This window comes from Trichechus manatus, unplaced genomic scaffold, assembly GCF_000243295.1.
Source record: "Trichechus manatus latirostris isolate Lorelei unplaced genomic scaffold, TriManLat1.0 scaffold00170, whole genome shotgun sequence".
Taxonomy (NCBI): domain Eukaryota; kingdom Metazoa; phylum Chordata; class Mammalia; order Sirenia; family Trichechidae; genus Trichechus; species Trichechus manatus.
Window position 1 is genome coordinate 3519063 of NW_004444106.1, and position 21215 is coordinate 3540277.

The 21215-nt window shown below is 51.2% G+C and overlaps 1 protein-coding gene across 1 annotated transcript in view; it reads left to right on the plus strand.

The window, feature by feature from the left end:
- Nucleotides 1–21181, plus strand: part of SETD1A (SET domain containing 1A, histone lysine methyltransferase) — a 21970-nt gene extending 789 nt beyond the window's left edge. The window contains exons 2-19 of the mRNA XM_004386680.1: nucleotides 618–782; nucleotides 1004–1099; nucleotides 2859–3129; nucleotides 4231–4352; nucleotides 4799–5028; nucleotides 5325–6174; nucleotides 6320–7105; nucleotides 7635–7811; nucleotides 7939–8026; nucleotides 8733–8890; nucleotides 9033–9120; nucleotides 11027–11350; nucleotides 16273–17295; nucleotides 17708–17880; nucleotides 17968–18078; nucleotides 18285–18404; nucleotides 20129–20266; nucleotides 20358–21181. Coding sequence (XP_004386737.1) covers nucleotides 633–782; nucleotides 1004–1099; nucleotides 2859–3129; nucleotides 4231–4352; nucleotides 4799–5028; nucleotides 5325–6174; nucleotides 6320–7105; nucleotides 7635–7811; nucleotides 7939–8026; nucleotides 8733–8890; nucleotides 9033–9120; nucleotides 11027–11350; nucleotides 16273–17295; nucleotides 17708–17880; nucleotides 17968–18078; nucleotides 18285–18404; nucleotides 20129–20266; nucleotides 20358–20531 — 5079 coding nt within the window. The 5' untranslated portion in view covers nucleotides 618–632 and the 3' untranslated portion in view covers nucleotides 20532–21181. The remainder of the gene's footprint in view (nucleotides 1–617; nucleotides 783–1003; nucleotides 1100–2858; nucleotides 3130–4230; nucleotides 4353–4798; nucleotides 5029–5324; nucleotides 6175–6319; nucleotides 7106–7634; nucleotides 7812–7938; nucleotides 8027–8732; nucleotides 8891–9032; nucleotides 9121–11026; nucleotides 11351–16272; nucleotides 17296–17707; nucleotides 17881–17967; nucleotides 18079–18284; nucleotides 18405–20128; nucleotides 20267–20357) is intronic.
- Nucleotides 21182–21215: the final 34 nt, after the last annotated feature.

A 21215-nucleotide genomic window follows, 5' to 3' on the forward strand; every position in this document is an offset into this window, starting at 1 on the left:
GCGCGGGGTGGGGGAGGGGGAGCCGGTCGCCACGAGCGGGTGAGTGGGGCCGGGGCGCGCGTGCGCGGGGACGGGGGGGTGCAAAGCGCGCTGGGGCGGGAGAAGAGGGCAGCGACGCGCGCTACCCCCACCCCCTCTCCCGGATTCGGGGCTGAAGCCGGGTCTCGGGCTCGGTCTCGCGGTGTTTGCAACGCCCCGAAGAGGTGCCACCTCTCGGCCAGAGGATCGGGGCGCGGGGACGAGAGCGGGTGTGTGGGAGCGGGAGCCAGGCTTGGCCCGGGCCGCTGGCCGGTGAGGAGGCGGGAGGGGGCGGGGCCTGCCAGGGGGCGGGGGAGGGGTCTTGTGCTGAGGCCAAGTGGGGCGCGCGCTAGGGAAGCAGGAAGGTAAGGGGGCGCGAGATGGGCCTGGGGGCCTGAGGGGAGAGTTGGGAGGTGGACAGAGAATGGGATGTTGTGGTGAAACAGGGTACCTGGGGGAAAATCTGGGGAAGCCACGAGTCCTGGTGAGGTGTGGAAACGGGTGATGAGAGAAGCTGGAGTTTGGGCTAGTTGGTGAGGAACAGCAAGGGAGTCAGGACTGAGTCTTGAACCTCCTTGCGTGTTTTTCTTTCGTAACAGTGTAAATGAGCAAAGATGGATCAGGAAGGTGGGGGAGATGGACAGAAGGCCCCGAGCTTCCAATGGAGGAACTACAAGCTCATCGTGGATCCTGCCCTGGACCCCGCCTTGCGCAGGCCTTCTCAAAAGGTGTACCGCTACGATGGAATCCACTTCAGTGTCAACGTGAGTGCCCCAGGTCCTTCCTTGCCATCTAGGGAACTCTGGCCAGGTTCTTTTCTGTTACCTCAGTCTAGCATCTAGAACTCCCATACCAATAGCCTCACTTCTTAAAAGTGGGCAGTCAGAACTCAGCTCTTTTGCATATGGGTCTCAAATGCACTTCGTAGAGCTCAACAGCCTGGTTTCACTCTGAGCTATGTTTCTGTTCTTGCTTTCCTTCTCAGGACTCAAAGTATATTCCAGTTGAAGACCTCCAAGACCCCCGTTGCCATGTCAGGTCCAAAAACAGAGACTTTTCCCTCCCGGTTCCTAAGTTTAAGGTATGTGTCTGCTGTTCTCTTGGTGTAGTGGCGATTTGGATGGTGTGAAGGATCCATTCTGACAGTTTAGACTTTGTTAGTAGTCTAATGAAGAGGTTTTCCAATGAAAGGGTCCTGGCCAGCTCTAACAACCTTTGAGGCTATGGCAGTGAATTATTCTGTGTAAGCGGTACCCTTGCATTGGTGTCCAGGAGTGTTGAATTTGTGAAGGATAAGGTAAAGACAGGTTTAGCTCCTACAGCTAAAACCAGTTACTCTTAGATAGCACGTTGAATGACAATGCCCTGGTTGGGTATCCCAATTCCTCAACAACTAAGGGAAGGCCATTGCCTCCCTGGAGTCCTCTGGTTCTTGTCTCTCATTCGGTCATGTCCTTCTCCGTCTTGTTTTTTTAGAGGACTCTCGTTTTTCTGTCTAGGCAGCATACTCATTAGGCCTTGGACTGGACCTAGAAAACTGTTTCTACTTAGTTTTCTCCATTGATTCTTTATTCTTCCTTCTTTAAGTAGTTTGTGACATTCCTTCATCCTCCTTTTGTCACGTTGTGCACTTTCCATGGACGATCTCTTTCACACCCGTGGTTTCGGCTATTACCTACACGTTGATGACTTCCAAATCTGTGTATCCAGCCCAGGTCACTCTCTTAACCTCCAGACTTGTCTGCCTGTTAGAGGGACAGCTCCACAGGCACCTCACAGTCAGAAGGTTAAAACAAACTATCTTTACCTTCTCAGTTCTGCTCTTCCATTTTTCATTTACCAGTAAATAGAGACACCATTTTTTCAGCTGCATAAGCTAGAAACCTGAGAGTCATCCTGTGATTCTCCTCTCCTTTATCTCACTTACTTTGTCACCAAGTTCTGTTGACTCTTCTTAAATGTGTTTCCTTTCTGTTTTAATCTTTGTATTCCCATTGCTATTTTCTTAACGCAGACCCTTGTATCCATTTCACCTGATTTCTTTGTCTCCATTTGCTCTTCTTGTTTGTGCGCCACAGTGCTGTCATTTATCTCTTTGGTTTTACTGTTCTCTTACTTTGTCACGAAGTCCATGTTTTTAGGCATTGACTCTTGTGGTGATTGATCTGGCCTCACCTCATCTCCTGCCTTGACACCCACAGACCTGTGTTCCATCCATTCCAAGCGCTTGCCGTTTCTAGAAAATGACAAGATGTTTTACAGTTCATGCGCTAGAAGGCCTTGTCATCCACATGGACTCCTGTTTATCAAAAAAACCCAGTACGAAGTTATACCATCTTTATGACTCCTTTTCTGACTCCGCCATGAGCAAAAGTTTTTTTCTCTGTATTTCCAAACACCGTGTCCACACCTCTGCTGATACTTGTTGCATGACATGGTGGTTGTATGTGTCTATCCGTCTTGTCTACTTTTCTGAATAGCAGTCATTTTTTTCCCCATCTTTGTATTCCTAGTGTCCAGTTCACAGTAGTCATTTAGTAAAGTCTGAGTGGACGAATTGTTTTTCCATGACTAGGAATAAACTAGTATGTTTATTTCTCGGTTAGTATTTTTCTTTTCTTGGGTTTGCCATTATCCTGTGGTGGGAAGAATTCAGGGAAGAGAGGGGATCAAGACTGATGTAGACCCTTACTATGGCCCCTTTCCTGGTTTTTTTCCCTTACCCCTTAGTTTCTCAGTCCCATCTCTCTTGACCTCACGGATCTTGCTAAAGTTTCCCCAAGGGCAAAGGAACAGTGGCCAGTATTGAGACCACAGACCAACTCCTGTCCTCTCCACAGCTGGATGAGTTCTATATTGGACAGATCCCACTGAAGGAAGTGACCTTTGCAAGGCTGAATGACAATGTGCGGGAGACCTTCCTGAAGGACATGTGCCGAAAGTATGGTGAGGTAGAAGAGGTAGAGATCCTTCTTCACCCCCGTACTCGCAAGCACCTGGGCCTGGCCCGTGTGCTCTTTACCAGCACTCGGGGAGCCAAGGAAACGGTCAAAAACCTCCACCTGACCTCTGTCATGGGCAACATCATCCATGCCCAGCTCGACATCAAAGGTGAGGACTCCCCTGCCTGCTGCCCGAGGTTGATCTCTAGTAGAGGTTTACATATAAATGCTTGTTGGGGCCAGGCAACTGGTCAGGTTCAGAATTCTTTATTTGAAACTCTTGGGGCCAGATGTGTTTCTGAAGTCAACATTTTTCCAATTTTACAAAAGGGATCATGGACTCTATGTGTGGTCATTTGCTTGTTGTCTTCAGCAGGGTCTAAGGCAGCTCCCCGTAGTCAAGCACGTGACTGTACTTGTAAGGAAATGTATGAAAGGGGTCACGCTAAGTGGAATATGTGAAGGTTGTAGTAAATGGTCTCAGGGCAGGTTTTGATATCAAACTCCTAAAAATTCTGGGTTTTTAGTTTTTGGGGTTTTGAAATTTTAGATACAGAATTAGAATGAAGCAGCCTGAGCATCTGTATTAGGGAGCAATAGAGAGGACTGGGGATTGGCAAGCTGTACATTATACTGCCCTCTAAAGGAGCCAGCTGTGAGTTAGCTGGTTGTTTTCAGGTGGGAATGAGAACTCATATTGCCAAATAGCCTGCTTTTAAAAAAAGAAACCAGAAATCTAAAGTTTTACGTGAAATCTCATAGTTTTAAAATATTGGCTCAAAAAAAAACTTTAAGTCATTTGTAGGGCAAATAAAATAACTGTGGGCTGGGTTTAGCTCTCAGGTTACCATTCTGCAACCTTTAAGTTACAGAATTAAGAGGATGGTGGGTTTAGCATTGGGTGACCTGGATTTGAATTCTGGTTCTACCAATGAGCAGCTTTGTGACTTTGTGCGGGTCGTTTTTTTTTAAGTCTACAAAATAGAGCTACTGACGCATTTCTCTCTCAGTGCTCACTGAAAGTAGTAGTTCACGTAAATGTGTTTTTGTATATTGTGAAGCGTTGTGCAGTATGTTTGTAGTAGCTATTAGGGAAAAGTACTAAGATTCTAAAGATAAGTAAAAATAGAAGAACTGAAGACCCAAAATAAAATTTTAGACTCCACGAGTTGTAGGAAACTCGAGATCTGAAAAAGAAGCAGGAATACCAAACCAGGAAGGAGTTGTTTTCTCCATTTGACCCTACTGGTTCCCATTTCCCTCCCTCTAGGACAACAGCGAATGAAGTACTATGAACTGATTGTTAATGGCTCCTACACTCCCCAGACGGTGCCCACTGGGGGCAAGGCCCTGAGTGAGAAGTTCCAGGGCTCCAGTGCAGCCACTGAGACGGTGAGAAGCTTGTGGCTGCTGCAGTCCCAGCCTTGTGGGCATTGTACCTGGGTGCTGGAAGTAGGAGCAGCCTTTACCAGGTTCTTGACTTCCCTGTTAGGTACAGAAGAGCCAAGGAAAGATGCCTGGGTGCTTTTAAAAAGCAAACCAGTTGCTGTCATGTTGAGTCTGACTTGCGACAACCCCGTGTGCATCAGTAGAGTTGTGCTCCATAGGGTTATTTAAAAATGGCTACTCTTTTGGAAGTAGATCTCCAGGCCTTTCTTCCGAGGTGCCTGTGGGTGGACTTGAACCACCAATCTTTCAGTTAGTAGTGGAGCACCTAACCATTTGCACCACTCGGGTTTATCAAAGACAGAGAACTAGAACTCTTGGTTTGGAGAAGGGGAAGTTCTTGAATGGTAGTCGATCTCTTCCTTTCTTCTTGTCCCACTCCTATCCTCCAGACTGAATCCCGCCGCCGCTCCTCCTCTGACACAGCTGCCTACCCATCAGGCACTGCTGTGGTGGGAACCCCTGGCAATGGCACCCCTTGTTCCCAGGACACAAGCTTTTCCAGCAGCAGACAAGATACCCCATCTTCTTTTGGCCAGTTCACCCCTCAGTCATCCCAAGGAACCCCCTACACGTCTCGGGGCAGCACCCCCTACTCTCAGGACTCTGCCTACTCTAGCAGGTACAGAGCAGACACCTGGGGCCCCCAGCCATTCGATTCTGGGAGCTGCCACTGGGAAGAAAGATCCCAAAGTCTCTGCAAGAGGGAGTTGGAAATCATTTTTCTAGTTTATCTGTGGATTCAGCCTACAAATCCCTGTCCTCAGGGAATTCACTATAGCTCAGGAACCCAACCCCACTGAGATCATCCTTTGGGAGGAAGGGGCTTTATAGAGGGGTTTTGGGTGCCAAGAACCGGGTCACCAGGGTTTAGTCATGTAGAGATGAAATCAGCTAACTCCCCCACTTCTTCTTCAGCACTACTTCAACCTCCTTCAAGCCCCGGCGGTCAGAGAACAGCTACCAAGATTCCTTCTCCCGCCGCCATTTCTCTGCTTCCTTGGCCCCCACAACCACCTCTGCAGCCATCTCAGCCACCACTGCAGCCACCTCCACATCCTCCTCCTCATCTACTTCATTGTCCTCATCCTCCTCGTCCTCCTCTTCTTCCTCGTCTTCTCATTTTCGTGGTTCTGACTCAAACTACCCAGCATATTATGAAAGTTGGAATCGCTACCAACGCCACGCGTCCTACCCACCCCGCCGGGCAACTCGAGAGGAGCCTTCTGGGGCCTCTTTTGCTGAAAACACAGCTGAGCGCTTCCCACCTTCCTATACATCCTACTTGCCCCCTGAGCCCAGCCGGCCCACTGACCAGGACTACCGGCCTCCTGCCTCAGAGGCTCCACCCCCGGAGCCTCCAGAACCTGGTGGAGGTGGGGACGGTGGGGGTCCCAGCCCTGAGAGAGAAGAAGCCCGGACCTCCCCCCACCCAGCCTCACCTGCCCGTTCCGGCTCTCCAGCCCCAGAGACCACCAACGAGAGTGTGCCCTTCGCTCAACATAGCAGCCTGGATTCCCGCATCGAAATGTTATTGAAGGAGCAGCGTTCCAAGTTTTCTTTCCTGGCCTCTGACACAGAGGAGGAGGAGGAGAACAGCAGTACAGGCCCTGGAGCTAGAGACACAGGGAGCGAGGTGCCTTCTGGGTCAGGTCACGGGCCCTGCACACCCCCTCCAGCCCCAGCTAATTTTGAGGATGTGGCACCTATAGGGAGCGGGGAACCAGGGGCCACCAGGGAGTCTCCCAAGGCCAACGGACAGAGCCAGGTGAGGCTGGGGTCAGCCAGTGGGGTACCTGGTATCTGGGAGGCAGGGTTGGGCGAGAGGGAAAGGAACTAGACAAGCGAACAGGGATTTGAGGAAAAGCCCAGGAAATAGAAGCTTTCTGTGACCTTTCTCTACACTCCCACAGGCTTCTCCATGCTCTTCTGGAGAGGACATGGAGATCTCCGATGATGACAGGGGTGGCTCACCCCCTCCGGCCCCAACACCCCCACAGCAGCCTCCACCCCCTCCTCCTCCGCCACCTCCTCCCCCTCCCTATCTGGCTTCTCTTCCCCTTGGTTATCCTCCCCACCAGCCTGCCTACCTCCTCCCACCCCGACCTGATGGTCCACCGCCTCCCGAGTACCCGCCACCTCCTCCGCCACCCCCCCACATATATGACTTCGTGAACTCTTTGGAGCTAATGGATCGACTCGGGGCTCAGTGGGGAGGGATGCCTATGTCCTTCCAGATGCAGACCCAGATGTTGACCCGGCTCCACCAGCTGCGGCAGGGCAAGGGATTGACTACAGCCTCTGCTGGTCCCCCCAGTGGGGCCTTTGGGGAGGCTTTCCTACCATTCGCACCCCCCCAAGAGGCAGCCTACGGCCTGCCCTATGCTTTGTATACACAAGGGCAGGAAGGCCGAGGGGCATACTCCCGGGAGGCCTACCACCTGCCTTTGCCTATGGCAGCCGAGCCCCTGCCCTCCTCCTCAGTCTCAGGAGAAGAGGCCCGGCTGCCTCCCAGGGAGGAAGCAGAGCTGGCAGAGGGCAAGGCCCTACCGTCAGCAGGCACTGTGGGCCGTGTGCTCGCCACCCTAGTCCAAGAGATGAAGAGCATCATGCAGCGTGACCTCAACCGCAAGATGGTGGAGAATGTGGCCTTTGGAGCCTTTGATCAGTGGTGGGAGAGCAAGGAAGAGAAGGCCAAGGTGAGGGCCATTGCCTGGGACTGGGGAAACTTGGGGCTCTGCTCCATTAGGAGATAGACCTCTGACTCCTCCAGGCTGCGCAGCTCAAAATAGGGGAGAGATAGGTGATCAAGGCAAGTGGAGAGACACTATGGGCACTCAGTGAGATACACTGGGTGGGTGGGGAGATGGAGGTGGGGGAGCACAGCAGTAGAAAAAGCTCAAGCCTGACAGAAAGCTTTGTCCTGGCTCTATTGCTTACTTTCTGTAGACGAGGCCCTTAAATCTCTCTAGGCTTCAGTCTTTATTTTTTCATGTATAAAGCGGGACTAATAGTAGCTGTTTCATAAGGTTGATGCACTGAATGAGCAGACTGTTGAGAAAATGCTGTTGCCTGCACAGGGGCTAGTACAAGGGGATGTGTGACATAGATACACGTGTCAAGTGGAAAAGTGAGTAGACACTGTTAGGTATTCTCGGGGCCTGGAAGTAGCTCTCAGGTAGGAGGGAGCACATGGGTTCTGGGGTTCAGTCCTTCTCCTGCCTACAGCCATTCCAGAATGCAGCCAAACAGCAAGCCAAGGAAGAGGATAAAGAGAAAACGAAGCTTAAGGAGCCAGGTCTGCTGTCCCTCGTAGACTGGGCCAAGAGTGGGGGTACCACAGGCATCGAAGCCTTCGCCTTTGGGTCAGGGCTACGAGGGGCCCTTCGGCTGCCTTCTTTCAAGGTACCCAGAACTGTGGCCGTGCTGAGTAGGGTGGGTAGAACGGTGAAGCGGGTTTCCTTCCTTGGTGTAGGTGTGGTCAGGAACCTTGAGTGTTTGAAACGGGCCCTGTCTATTCTTTATACCCTAGGTAAAGCGGAAAGAGCCATCAGAAATTTCAGAAGCCAGTGAAGAAAAGAGGCCTCGACCTTCCACCCCAGCAGAAGAAGATGAAGATGGTGAGTGGGAGGTCAGGCAAAATGAGAAAGGGGACAGGCTGTGTATATTTCAACATGAAAACAAGAGGCAGGGACATAGGGGTGGTCAAGGTGTCTTGGAGGCAAGGAGCGAAGTGAAGATTTTGGTACAGGGTAAAATAAAGCAGTTGTGAGTGGCAGGGGAGCCATCAGATAGGGTTATCCCTACATTTTAGTTGTTCTTTCAGTGGTGTACTGACTTAAGTTTTCTGTATGTCAGTGTTTTCACTTGTGAAATGAGGATGATAACTTCAGCATCTAAAGTCACAGAATTTTGAAGTTAAACAGATCTTCTACCCAAGTTTACCATCTGATGTTTAAATCCTTCTAGAAGGTTTTTACCAGTTTGTCTAAGTCTGAGCTATTGGTTGACAGCTTACATGACTGGAAAACTCTTCTTTGTTGAGTCAGATCTGCTTCCCTGGAGACCCATTGGCCTTAGTACTATTTTCTTGGACCCAGCATAACAAGTCAGTTCTCTCCTTCATCTTTCCCAGAAAATGATGCATATAAAATGTTAGGTTATGAGGTGTTTGTGTTTCTCTGTTGAGCTTCAACTTCTTGTTTATAAAATGAGTCCTATTTTGTAGAATCGTCAGGAAGATTAGCAGTAGTGTACATAAAGCTCCTCGTACAGTAACTTATTGTTGATGGTAAATTATCCTAACTGTCGCTCACCTGGGCCTAGACCCCGAGCGAGAGAAGGAGGCTGGAGAGCCAGGACGTCCTGGGACCAAGCCCCCAAAGCGAGACGAAGAGCGAGGCAAGACGCAGGGCAAGCACCGCAAGTCCTTTGCTCTGGACAGCGAAGGGGAAGAGGCATCGCAGGAGTCCTCATCAGAGAAGGTGAGGGGCCAGGGTTCCCAGTCTGTGCCAAAAGCCTGCTTCTTGAGTCCCTGTCCTCCTAGCCAGCTTTTCTCCAGGCTAGAGCCCTGGCAGGTTCGCCCCCTGGAGGCCCAGTTATCCCTTTCCTGTTTGTCCCTTTAAGGACGAGGAGGATGATGAGGAAGATGAAGAAGATGAAGATCGAGAGGAAGCCATGGATACCACTAAGAAGGCGATAGAGGCATCAGATGGTGAGTACAGGCAGTTGAATAGAATTCTGGTTTGGGGAAGAAGACACTCGGCTACCTGGCTAGCCCCATTCCTGAGCCCACACGACTTTCCTGCTGGATTTATTGGTCACCTTTGCCCTTCCCAAGAGCAACTATCTTTTAGCCACATCCTTTGAAACATCCACCCATTGTGAACAATAAGCCCAATATCCAAAGTGCTCCCTTCTGCCTACTTCTTCTGCTGAAACATGGCTCTCCCTTGAGGAAACCCAGCAGAGGCTGTTTATTTACCTGAGCCCTAGTGACAAGGGGTCTGCATTCTTCTACTGCCCCTTGATGCTACCAGGCTGTGGCTTGCCACCTTCGGGCACTGTTTATTCCTTTAAGGCCCTTGCCACTAAGCTTTGCCTCCCTCTTCCCCCACCCATGGCTGCCATCAGCCAGACACTACTGTATCCTTTTGTGGAACACCTGTTTGTTCCTCCACATTCATTGAAGTCTTGGGTGTGTGGTTCAGTCTTCTTTTTCATCCATTCAGAAATATGTATTGAATCCTTCCTCTGTGTCAGGCACTGTTTTAGGTATTAGGGACATACCAGAGACCAAACAGACGTGGTTCCTGCTTTTGCAGAGTTTGTCATTATTTGGAGAGGTGGGGGAGACGTGACAAACAAGTGAACGAATATTGCTTCAGATAGAGGTACATGCTTTGTAGGTTAATGGGGTAGAGAGATAGGGTGGGGGAGTTGGGGGGAAGATTTACCGTTTTATGTAGGATGGTCAAGGAGGGCCATTTCCGTTGAGGCCAGAATGGTGAAAATGATGATCTGAGGGCTTTTCTTTTCAGTGAAACAGGGAGGAAGGTCATCTGCTAAGAGTGAATGGGGTAGAGGGCTTGAGACCCTTACACATCCACTTGATAACCAGCTTCCTTCAGCGTTACCTCCTGAGTGTTTCTTGAATTTATCTCCTCCTTTCTTCCTGCTATTCTGCCTTAGTTCAGGCCTTGCTCACTTCTCACTTAGATTCTTTCAGCAGTCTAGACTCTGTTCCATCCTTCCCCCTCCATTCCAGTCCATGCTCCAACTTGGTGACAGCATTATCTTTCCTGAAATGCACATCTGAGCCTGTTACTTCTTTCCTTCAAGTCTTTTCCTGGCTCTGTATTGTTCACAAAGTAAAGCAGGCTCCTCAGCCTGGCATTTATACTCTGGTCATTTATAAGCTAGCCCCTGTTATCTGTTCAGCTTCATCTCACCATCCTCCAGCCCCTTCTCTGGCTGCTACGATCTTCTGATTTATCAGATTTGTTCCCAAAGACTGCAAAATTTATTCCTTGAGGAAACAAGTTTGGGAAATGCTGAATTAGAGTTAAGCAAGGTTTAATTGCAGGATTTCTCAGAACCCTTCTATGGTTGCCAGTCTCCAAGAGGCATATAGCATATAATATTTTTTAAGCTTATTTCACCATGGAATCCTTTTTCACACAACTCATCGTCCAGACCCACTTAGGGAAAAACTTCTATAGTCAGAGCAGACTTCTGTCAGTCTCCAGATGCGCATCTTCTTTTGCCTGCTTGCCTTTGACATACCTACTTAGCTTCTGTGTCTGTTTGGTGGACTCCTGCTTGCCCTTCTCAATTTCACCGTCTTTCTCAGGGACTCCTTCCCTGGCTCGATCCTCCAGGCAGAATTAAGGGCTTCCTTTCTCCATGTTTCCCTGCCCCGACACTGATGTTTATCATACTGTGAACAAATTGTCCAACTCCTTGAGGGTAGGACTTCTGTCTCATTCACATCGGTCTTCTCAGCACGTAGCATAGAGCCTACCTAACTCATCCATAGTAGTAAGTCCATGAATGAACCCAGGGCTTGACCAAGTGAGGGGTCTTCCCACCTCGCCTGATTGCCCCTTCTGGATTTTCAGGCGAGGACGAGGAAAGCGATTCGTCCTCCAAATGTTCTCTGTATGCTGACTCAGATGGTGAAAATGATAGCCCATCGGACTCCGAGAGCAGCAGTTCGTCCAGCTCATCCTCCTCCTCCTCCTCCTCCTCCTCCTCCTCCTCTGAGTCCTCTGAAGAAGAAGAGGAAGAAGAGCAGCCAGCAACCAAACCCTCAGCCTCACCGCCCCCCAGAGAAGTCCCAGCACCCCTGCCAGTGCCTGTAGAAGAGCCCGAGCCAGAGAGAGCTGCAGGCTCCCCAGTCACACCTCTCCCTGAACAGGAGAAGTCTCCAGGAAGACCTGCAGGTAGGTGGTGCGGAGCTGTCAATGGGAGCTTTGTGTATGTGTGTCTGTGTCTGTGAGGGAACAGTAGAACCAATATTTATTAATTGTGTACCAGTTTGTGACTCTTGGAGAAATATCTGAAGTTGGATGAAAATCACTATCTCCTGTCACTCCCCCTTTGGAGACGTTTATAGCGTGACAGAGTCAGACGGCGCTCCCGTAAATGGTTTACAGAGCCAGACCAGGATGTTTGGCTATGTAAGTGAAAAACAGTGGTCTCTTTTAATTTGAGGGTTCACAGTGAGGTATAGAAGAGTAGAAGTGGGAATGAAGATTTGAGAGAAATTTAGGAGATAGAATGACTTGGTTAAACTACTAGTCAGGAAAGGAAAGTCAAGAAGGAGAACCAGAGCCAGTAAAGACTAGATGAACCCTCAAGATTATCTCCCTGGGATACCCTTTAAACTTGGAACTCAAACCACTCCCAGAGGTCAGGTCACCTTTCAGCCAAACGACAGATGGGCCCAAAAAATAATTAATACCACCCCTGAGTGCTGTGCTTCTCTAGGTAGTCATCTAAATAAAACCAAATGGTAAACATTTTTACTAGAGCAAAGATGAGAAGCCAAGGGGGGGACAGTGAAGCTAGATTAAGGGAAACAGAACAACTAGAATGGAAGTAATGAGAATGCTGTTATATTGTGAAAAATGTAACCAGTGTCACTGAACAATATGTATAGAAATTGTTGAATGAGAATCTAAAATTTCCTGTGTAAACCTTCACCAAAAACACAATTAAATATTTTTTTAAAAAAGGGGGAATGAGGATTAGGAAGAAAGCTGATAAAGTTCACTTGGGGGCTAAGTTTGAGGTGTTTCTGAGGTAGAAACAGTCAACAGGCAGTGGGATCAATAGGTCTGAAGCTTTGGAGGAAAAAGTCACCTGGAAATGAGGTAGTTTTCTGGGAGTAGTGAAGGAGTGGGTGTGAATACACTTGTACACCCCAGGAGAGTGTATAGAATGAGAAAGGAGAAAAGGGAGTCTGAGCCTTAAAGTCCTGTAAGGGATAGGTGGGCAAAGGGGAACCAGGGGAGGCTGAAAAGGAGTAGTCAGAGTGGTGGAGAGGAAACCAGGGAGCAGTGTTTTGGACACCAAGGGAAGGAAAGCTAGGGTTTAAAAAGGAGGGAGTGGGCTGTATTATCAGGCCACAAGAGAGACTGTAAGATGGGGAAGTGTCTGTTGGATTTGGCAGTTAGGAAATCATTGGTGGCCTTACTGATTTCAATTGTACAGTAGTTCAGACTAAAGCCAAGTTATGGGTGTTAAGAAGTGAGGGGAGGTGACAAAGTAGAGATACTCAGTCTTCTGGAAGGCTAGGCTTTTCTTGCTATGAAAAAGAGAGCTAAGGGGTAGTAATAAGTCATATGGTTGTTACGTGCTCGTCTTTATGAGCCAGATAATTAATATTAATTAACATTTATTGAGTACTTATTGTGTGCCGGGCTCTAGGCTAGCATGTTGCAAGTTCTTTTTCTTATTCATTTTTCACAGTGTCCATATTATCATTCCCATTGGTGTGGTACAGGAGCAACCTCAAGGTTATACAGCTGGGAAGTGGAGAGCTAGGATTGGAGAGACAACCCTGGGCTGTCTCCAGGGCCTGGGAAGGTAGCAAGAAGAGAATGCAAGGTTGATGGAGAGCTTAACTTTTAAAAGTAGGTGAGACGTGAGCATGTTCACACACTGAAGGGAAGAGGGAGCAGGTAGATGGACCAGGAAGAGAAGAGTACTCGCTGGAGTAGCATACCTGGGGTGGTGGAGGGATGGGGCTCTTGATTAGATTCAAATATATTTATAAGTGGGGAGGCAGGGAAATGTGGAATTTCACTGCACAGAGAAAATTTGTTTCCTCTGTGCAGTGGGAAGGAAGGACATTTTCTGAGAATGAGGTATGGGTAGAGTAGAGGATTGTGGAGAGTAAGGATGAAAGTGGACTAGGCTTGCTGATAACACAGAAGCCTTGCTGAGGCTGGGGGTTTGGAGTGAAGGAGGAGAGAAGGCAGCTGGTTTCAGGGTTGGGGTTTACAGGGTCAAGAGATGAGGCCTTGAAGATGTGGAAGGTGCTATGAAGGGAGAAGACAAAGGGGGTGGGCCCCTTTAGGGAGGGTGATGGGATGGAGGGATGCATTGGGGTGAGCTAAAAAGACAGGCATTGTGGTCAGAGGGTAGGAGATGACCATGTAAGAGCCCAAGGTGGAGCAAATGGTGGGGGTGATTTAAGATCCAGGTGTGTGACTAGTGGAGGGTAGCTGAGTGAGTGAAGGAGGTCCCTGGAGATGTGAGAATCTGGGTGAACAGGTGGGATGCTGAAGTCCCCTAGGTAGATGTCAGGGGTGGGAGAGGAGAGGAAAATTAAGCCAGGTCCCTTGGTGAGAATGATGGGCATGACGGAGGAAAATCAGTTACCAGGATGAGGCTGGATATGCATCTGTGTGCCCCAATGGCAGGAGCCTGGGAGAGGGATTGAGAGGGCAACCAAGGGCAGCCCACACCCATCTCCAGAGACTGAAGAGTGGCTCCTGGTAAGTGGGGGCCTTATTGAGGGCCCATTGGGTTTCTAGTAACCAGAACCAATTTCAGTTTAGTAGAAAGATCTGTTAACAGGATATGTGTGGGATCGAAAGACAGGGACCAGAATCAGGAACCTGGGTGCCCTAGGACTTACCTTGTTCTGTCTTCCAGTCTGGTTCATTCTTTCCTCCTACAGATGGGCTTCCTCTGCTCCTCCATTCCAGCAGAGGTTGTTCACTCCTACCCACACCCCAGACCAGCTACAGAGAGACCTTCTCTCTATCTTAGATCCTTACTCTCAGAAGCTTCTGATTGGGTGACTTGGGTCAGGTAGTCCAGTTAATGATGGCCCTGAACGGGCGGGCACGTCATGCGGTAGAAACAGTGGCTTCTGGGGCCTCGCCATTATGGATCTAGAAATATTGAGAGAAATTCCTGGAGAAAAGTAGGAGTTAGATTGGCTGGGCAGGTACCCCAAAAATCTAAATGAAAGGGATGGTTAGGTTTTCCTCAGGGTAGGGAGAGGAAAGAAATCTGTAGGCTTAAAAGCCAGGGTTCCAGAGGACACAGTGGGCTAGGTTGGGAGGATGGATATGGGGGAGGCTGCCCCAAAACAGGGTTGAGAAGAGGAAAGAGGACTCATAGAAACTGGAGGGCCTGGAACAAGTGCCAGGGGGCCTTGCTGGCCGCAGAGTGTGGATTAGTACTGGCTGAGACCCCAGCTGGTATCCAGGGCCCAAGGAGACAGCAAGCTGAGGGTCTTGCTTAGGGTATGAGATTGAGGAACATTTGTTAAGGCAATGGATGCATGTTGATCACTGCCCACTCTGGTCCAGGCCTTGTGCTGGCTGCCCTTAAGCTGTGGGAGTGCAGAGTCAGATGTGAAACCATTGAATCCCAGTGCAGGGCATCCAGACTGTCCAGGTGCAGGTCTTGTTCCGTTATTTGCTAGCTGTGTGACCTTGGGCAGGTTATTAACTTCTCTGTGCCTCAGTTCCCTCGTCTGTAAGATGGGATTAATAGTAGCCACCTTATGGGGTTGTTAGAATTAGATAAGTTATATATATCATACGCTTGGATTGGTGCTTGGCACAGAATATTAGCTATTAGTCTGCTGCAGCCAACCTGAAGACTGGCAGGTGAGAACCACTAGCCTCCTGGTTCTGAGAGGAAGGTATTACCAATGTCTGAGGAAGTCAGAGAAGGCTTCATGAAGGAGGTGGCCTTGAGCTGAGTCTAAAAGCTGCATATGAGCTTTCCCTATGGACCAGGGGTGAGAGGCATTGCAAACAAAAGGAACAGTGTAAGCAGAGGGCCAGGGGCCTGAAAAGGCCGTGGGCTGACTTCATGGGGATTGTCTGAGGGTCAGGTCTGCAGGAAGATAGGTTTGTCCCAGGGGAAAGGGCTGTGCACGTCTTAAACAGCGTTCAGACCCCTACACTCAACGCGAGACTTGGGGGCCCCAAATGAGGAGGGATGTGCTGCCTGTCTGGGGGCACATTAGCTCAGAGACACTGTTGTCTGCTGAAAGACAGTGTGTTATCCCTTCCCCACCCTATCCCTCGTCCTTTGAATCTCAGCTTAAACCTCAGCTTCTCTAGGGGAGGGTTCCTGATCCCTTTCCCACAAAATCAGATCACTTCTGTGCTGGGGGAGAGGCAAATTTTATTACGAAGATTCAACTTCTTACATTGTATTTCCCTTACACACTAAACTAAGAATATTGTTTATGTTTGAAATAATGGATATTTTAGTTCAAATCTCATTGCACTCTCATTATGAAATGCAGTTGGCAGAAATTCTCTTGGTCTACGTGCTTAGTTGTTGGATGTAGTTCTATCACCACCAGTCTTGTAAAAAGACTAGAATTGAAATGTTTTTTTCTTAGAGCCCTCTTCCACCTCCACTCATCACAGTTTTGCCTGTATGTTTGTTCTTTGTAATTGTCTCCCAGTTAGACTGTAAGCTCTGTGAGGGCATTGAAAGTGTCTGTTTGCTGAGTATGTTTTCCCCAGGCCTGAAGACAGTTGGTGCTCAGCAAATACGTGTTGAAGGTATTGATGAGCAGTGCAAAATCACGTCCTGTCACGGGAGCCCACAGTGCTGAGGGCTAGGAAAGTGGGATGTTGCGGGCGGGCAAGACAGGCAGTGTGTTCCCTGAGCAAGCAGGAGTGTCTGTCTGTCTATCTGAGTTTCTTGGGCAGAAGCTGAGAAGAGAGTGAGTACAGCCTGCTGCAAAGCAGCTGTGATGTGGATTCCTCAGTGAGGAGGGCCAGGGCTCCATGGCTCCTGCCCGTAGTGAATCTCAGTCTGATGATGTCGGGGCAGGAATCTGACCTTCTTCCCTTTACCTGTGTGCTTCCTTCCCCAGGTTCCACCGAGGAACCACCTCCCAGTGTTCCCCAGCCTCCCCCAGAGCCACCAGCTGGGCCCCCAGTTCCCACCCCACACCCCGAGGAGCGCCCCTCCTCTCCTATTCCCCTCCTTCCCCCACCCAAGAAACGCCGGAAAACAGTCTCCTTCTCTGCCGTGGAGGAGGCACCAGCCCCAGAGCGTCCCCCAGTTGCCCCACCACAGGTCAAGTCTCCTGGCCCTATCTCTCGCAAAGTCTCCCGGGGTGTGGAGCGGACCATTCGCAACCTGCCCCTGGACCACGCGTCTCTGGTTAAGAGTTGGCCTGAGGAAGTGTCCAGAGGAGGTCGGAGCCGGGCTGGAAGCCGAGGCCGCTTCACTGAGGAAGAAGAGGCTGAACCAGGAACAGAAGTGGACCTGGCGGTGCTGGCCGACCTGGCCCTGACCCCAGCCCGGCGTGGGCTAGTGGTCCCACCTACTGGTGACGACTCAGAGGCCACAGAGACATCAGATGAGGCGGACCGCTCGGGCCCCCCGCTCAGCCACATCCTCCTGGAGCACAACTATGCCCTGGCCATCAAGCCCACACCCTCCACGCTGGCCCCTCGGCCCCTGGAGCCAGTTCCTGCCCCTGCAGCCCTCTTCAGCTCCCCAGCAGATGAGGTCCTCGAGGCCCCCGAGGTGGTGGTGGCTGAGGCAGAGGAGCCAAAGCAGCAGCAGCAAGAGGAGGGGGAGGAGGAGGAGGAGGAGGAGGAGTCCGAGTCATCTGAGAGCAGCAGCAGCAGCAGCAGTGATGGGGAAGGGGCCCTCCGGCGGCGTAGCCTCCGCTCCCACACCCGCAGCCCGCCACCACCACCACCCCCACCACCCCCCACCTTCGAGCCCCGCAGTGAGTTTGAGCAGATGACCATCCTATATGACATTTGGAACTCAGGCCTGGATTTAGAGGACATGGGCTACCTGCGGCTCACATACGAGCGGCTGCTGCAGCAGACAAGTGGAGCTGACTGGCTTAACGACACCCACTGGGTCCATCACACAAATATCCTGAGCTGTAGAGGCTGGCCTCCCCAGCACAGGAAGACGGAGGCCTAGGTGGCGGGGAGGGGGCTTCCCTCGGGTCACACAGCCAGGTAGTGTCCTCTTCAGATCACTCCCAGTATCTGCATTTATCTCTTTACCTGTCTGTTCAGTTCTCTTCGCTGCCTTCAGCCTGGGTGTTTTTACCCTGGCAACCAAGCCACCCTTTTTTCTCTTCCTCTTGCCTCTTTTCTGCCTCCTGAACATTTTCTGGCAAAAAAGGTAGCAGAGCCTGAGACTTATTTCTCTCTCTCTCACACTGACTCTGCTCAGAACCACGCTTTCCCTGGGCTGAGGCTAAGGTGGAGAGAGGGGAGAGGGGCTCCAGGGATCTGGACAGTAATGAACACATCTTCTTCCTTAACACTCTGCACTCACCAATCTGAACACTCCAAAACGCAAGCGGCGGCCCCAGGATGGGCCCCGTGAGCACCAGACAGGCTCGGCACGCAGTGAAGGTTATTACCCCATCAGCAAGAAAGAAAAGGACAAGTACCTGGATGTGTGCCCCGTCTCGGCCCGGCAGCTGGAGGGAGTGGACACCCAGGTGAGGCCCTGCACTGATCCCTGGCGCACCTGCATCCTCTTCCCATTGTTTCTGCTGTCACTCACCTCCCTGTCTTGATTGTCACAGGGGACTAACCGTGTGCTTTCGGAGCGCCGGTCTGAACAGCGGCGGTTGCTGAGCGCCATTGGTACCTCGGCCATCATGGATAGCGATCTGCTGAAGCTAAACCAGCTCAAGGTGAAGAGAGAGGGCTTGGGAAGGGGAGGAGACTCAGTGAAAAGGCCGAACCAAAGGGAGCCGGCCATGGCAGGAGCAGGTGGTGCCTTGGGGGTAGGTGTGGGAGATGAGGGACCAGGCCACCCTTCTACCTAGGAGGTCTGCAGGAAAGGCAAGGAGCTGGGCTGTGGGAGGCATGCAACAGCAGTCTGCCCTCTGCCCCTCAGTTCCGGAAGAAGAAGCTCCGATTTGGCCGGAGCCGGATCCATGAGTGGGGTCTGTTTGCCATGGAGCCCATTGCAGCCGACGAGATGGTCATCGAATATGTGGGTCAGAACATCCGCCAGGTGAGACACCAGCCCCCACCCAGCCCCAGCTGTCTGTCAACAGATCGCATTGGGTGCTCCCATGAGTACCATTTGACTTTCTGGATAAAGCCTCACATAGCCTCCTAGCTCCAAGACTTAGCTCGCCAGTGCAGTTTGCTTTGTTCTTTTTTCTTTCCTTCCTTCATTGAACAGTTAGTGATAGTTACTAGTAGACATGTTAATGACACAGCAGGAACAAGACAGCATGTCTCTCCCTTTGAAGAGCTGACAGTCTAGTGGGGAAGGGAGGTATTGAGTAAGTAAGGACAAAGGACGGTGTTTGATTGATGTTAAGGGAACCTTTGGAGAGGAGGGCTAGTGGGAGCACATACCAAGGGAACCCAAGAACACTTACAGACAGTGACAGTTAAACTGAGAGCTGAAAGATGATTAGGAACTCGGCTCAGGTGAGGGGAGGTGTGCACTAGATTATGAGGGTGTGATATGCACAAGCCTGGAGGTATTAGATAGTCTATGAGTGCAAAGAGATCAGAATGGCTAGTAGGAAAAATGTGCTGGGGCCAGTGGCAGCGATGTGAGGCTAGAGAGGTGGAGCCCAGATTCTGCAGACCCTGGAGGCCATGTTAAGAAATTTGGACCTGCGGGGGAGAGAAGAGGAATGCCCCTGAGAAATGGTAAAGCGAAAGACATTGGTGGTTAGTCAGCTCCCTCTGGCTGTGGTGGGGAGAGACAACCAGAGGTTGAAACCAGTCAGGGGTGGGGGGAGTTTGCAGAGACCCAGGCCAAAGGTGACAGTGGCCTGGATTAGGCAGTGGCAGCAGAGGTAATAGAGAAGAGTGTGCAGGTCCAAGGACCTTGGCAGGACCAGGCAGTGAGATGGCTGTGGAGAGAGTGAGGGCAAGGGGGCCGTTTCTCAGGGGGCTGGCTTTAGCAGCTAGGAGTATGGTAGGGCTGCCAGTAAGTTGGGGAGCGAGGAGGAGGAGCAGATGTGTGGTCCAGGTGGACATGTGAGGTTGAAATGCCCGGCGGACATCTAGGGGACAACGCCCAGCAGCTCCACTGAGGTGGATTTTGGCTGGAGAAGGAGGTTTGGGTGGAGTCCCCAACATTCAGCTTGCGGGTAAAGTTCTGGAGGGAGTGAGATCACCTCAGGAGAGAGTGCAGAGGGCTCATAGGCTCTGGTTTTCTGGGCAGTAAAAGTTGCTCCTTCTCACAAAAGGTCATGAGCCCTAGCACGGACAACTGGTCTTTTGCATCGGGCAGAGGCAGCCCATGGGCGCATGTCTTGCAGAGAGGGTCTTAGCAAAAGAGATGAGTAGGGTTCAGTCCATAAAATGGCCACTGTTATTTTAGGAACAGCCGCAGCCCCACAGCAGTCTGGGAGCTCCACTGTGGGCCAGGCATATGCTCCAGCAGGAGCCCCGGTGCTTCTGCTTGATGCACTAATGCAGATGTTCCTGGAGGCCTGACCTGGGTGACTTAATGGCAACCAAAGGTTCGGGGTGGGTGGCCATGAGAGAGAGAGAGAGAGAGAGGACTGCTGGAAGCAAGGGCAGGGGAGAGCCAATGCCTTGGGTTAGTGGGAGCCAGAGGAGAACTGCAGGACCAGTACAGGTCAGAGTAGGCCCTGGGGTGGTAGCTGGTAGACTGTCCAGACCCCCATCACAGGGGCTGGTGGGTCAGGCTAGGTCCAGCAGGAAGCTGAGGGGCAGGTCCCTGAGCACTGCATCCCATCCTGCCAGATGGTAGCTGACATGCGGGAGAAACGCTACGTGCAGGAGGGCATTGGCAGCAGTTACCTGTTTCGAGTTGACCATGACACCATCATTGACGCTACCAAGTGCGGCAACTTGGCGAGGTTCATCAATCACTGCTGCACGGTACGCTGGGAGTCAGGCCAGAGGGTGGTGTGGGGGCCGGAGAGGGCTGGGCCACAGCTCACACTGCGCCCTCCCCCCCGCCCCGCAACAGCCCAACTGTTATGCCAAGGTGATCACCATCGAGTCACAGAAGAAGATTGTGATTTACTCCAAGCAGCCCATCGGCGTGGATGAGGAGATCACCTATGACTACAAGTTCCCGCTGGAGGACAACAAGATCCCATGTTTGTGCGGCACTGAGAGCTGCCGTGGCTCCCTCAACTGAGATAGGGCAGGACTGGTGCCCACACCCCTATTTATTCTCCCGTGGTGCCCGGAGCCTTCCCTAGCCTTAGTGGGTTCAGCAGGGCCCGCATGTTCCCATCTCCAAGTTTGGGGCTAGGCGGCCCCCAAGCCCAGCAAGGGAGCCTCAGCCCCTCGAGGCAGCTTTTGCCACCCTTGTTGCCCCTGCCCACCCATCCCCAAATTTTTTTTCTTTGCGGAGAAGAAGCTGTAAATGTTTTGTAGCTGCCAGCAGCTGTTTCCTGTGGAAACCTGGGGTGCCGGCCTGTACAGATCCTGTTCTTGGGAGGCTCTACAGCCCCCCGTGCTTTGTGTTAATGGGGACTTCCCCTTTGTGCCCTGCGTGTACCCCTCCCCAGTTTAGGGGTCTCTAGGGGCAGTGGCCATGTTCTCCCCCTGGGGGGGGCCCTGCGCCCCCAGTCCTGGGGACTCCGTGCCTGGAACCCTGCCTCATCTTCAGTTCCTGCCAGACCCTGTGGGTCACCCTCCCACTCTGGTGTCTGAGGCTCCTGGCTCAGCCAGGCCAGGGGGGTGGGGGGTGGGCCCTTCCTGTTGGGCTGGATTGTACATATGTTAATAGTGCAAACCCAATGCCACATTTTTATAATTGTGATTAAACTTTATTGTACAAAAGTGCTTGCTTGGTCAGTATCTTTGGGAAGAGTAG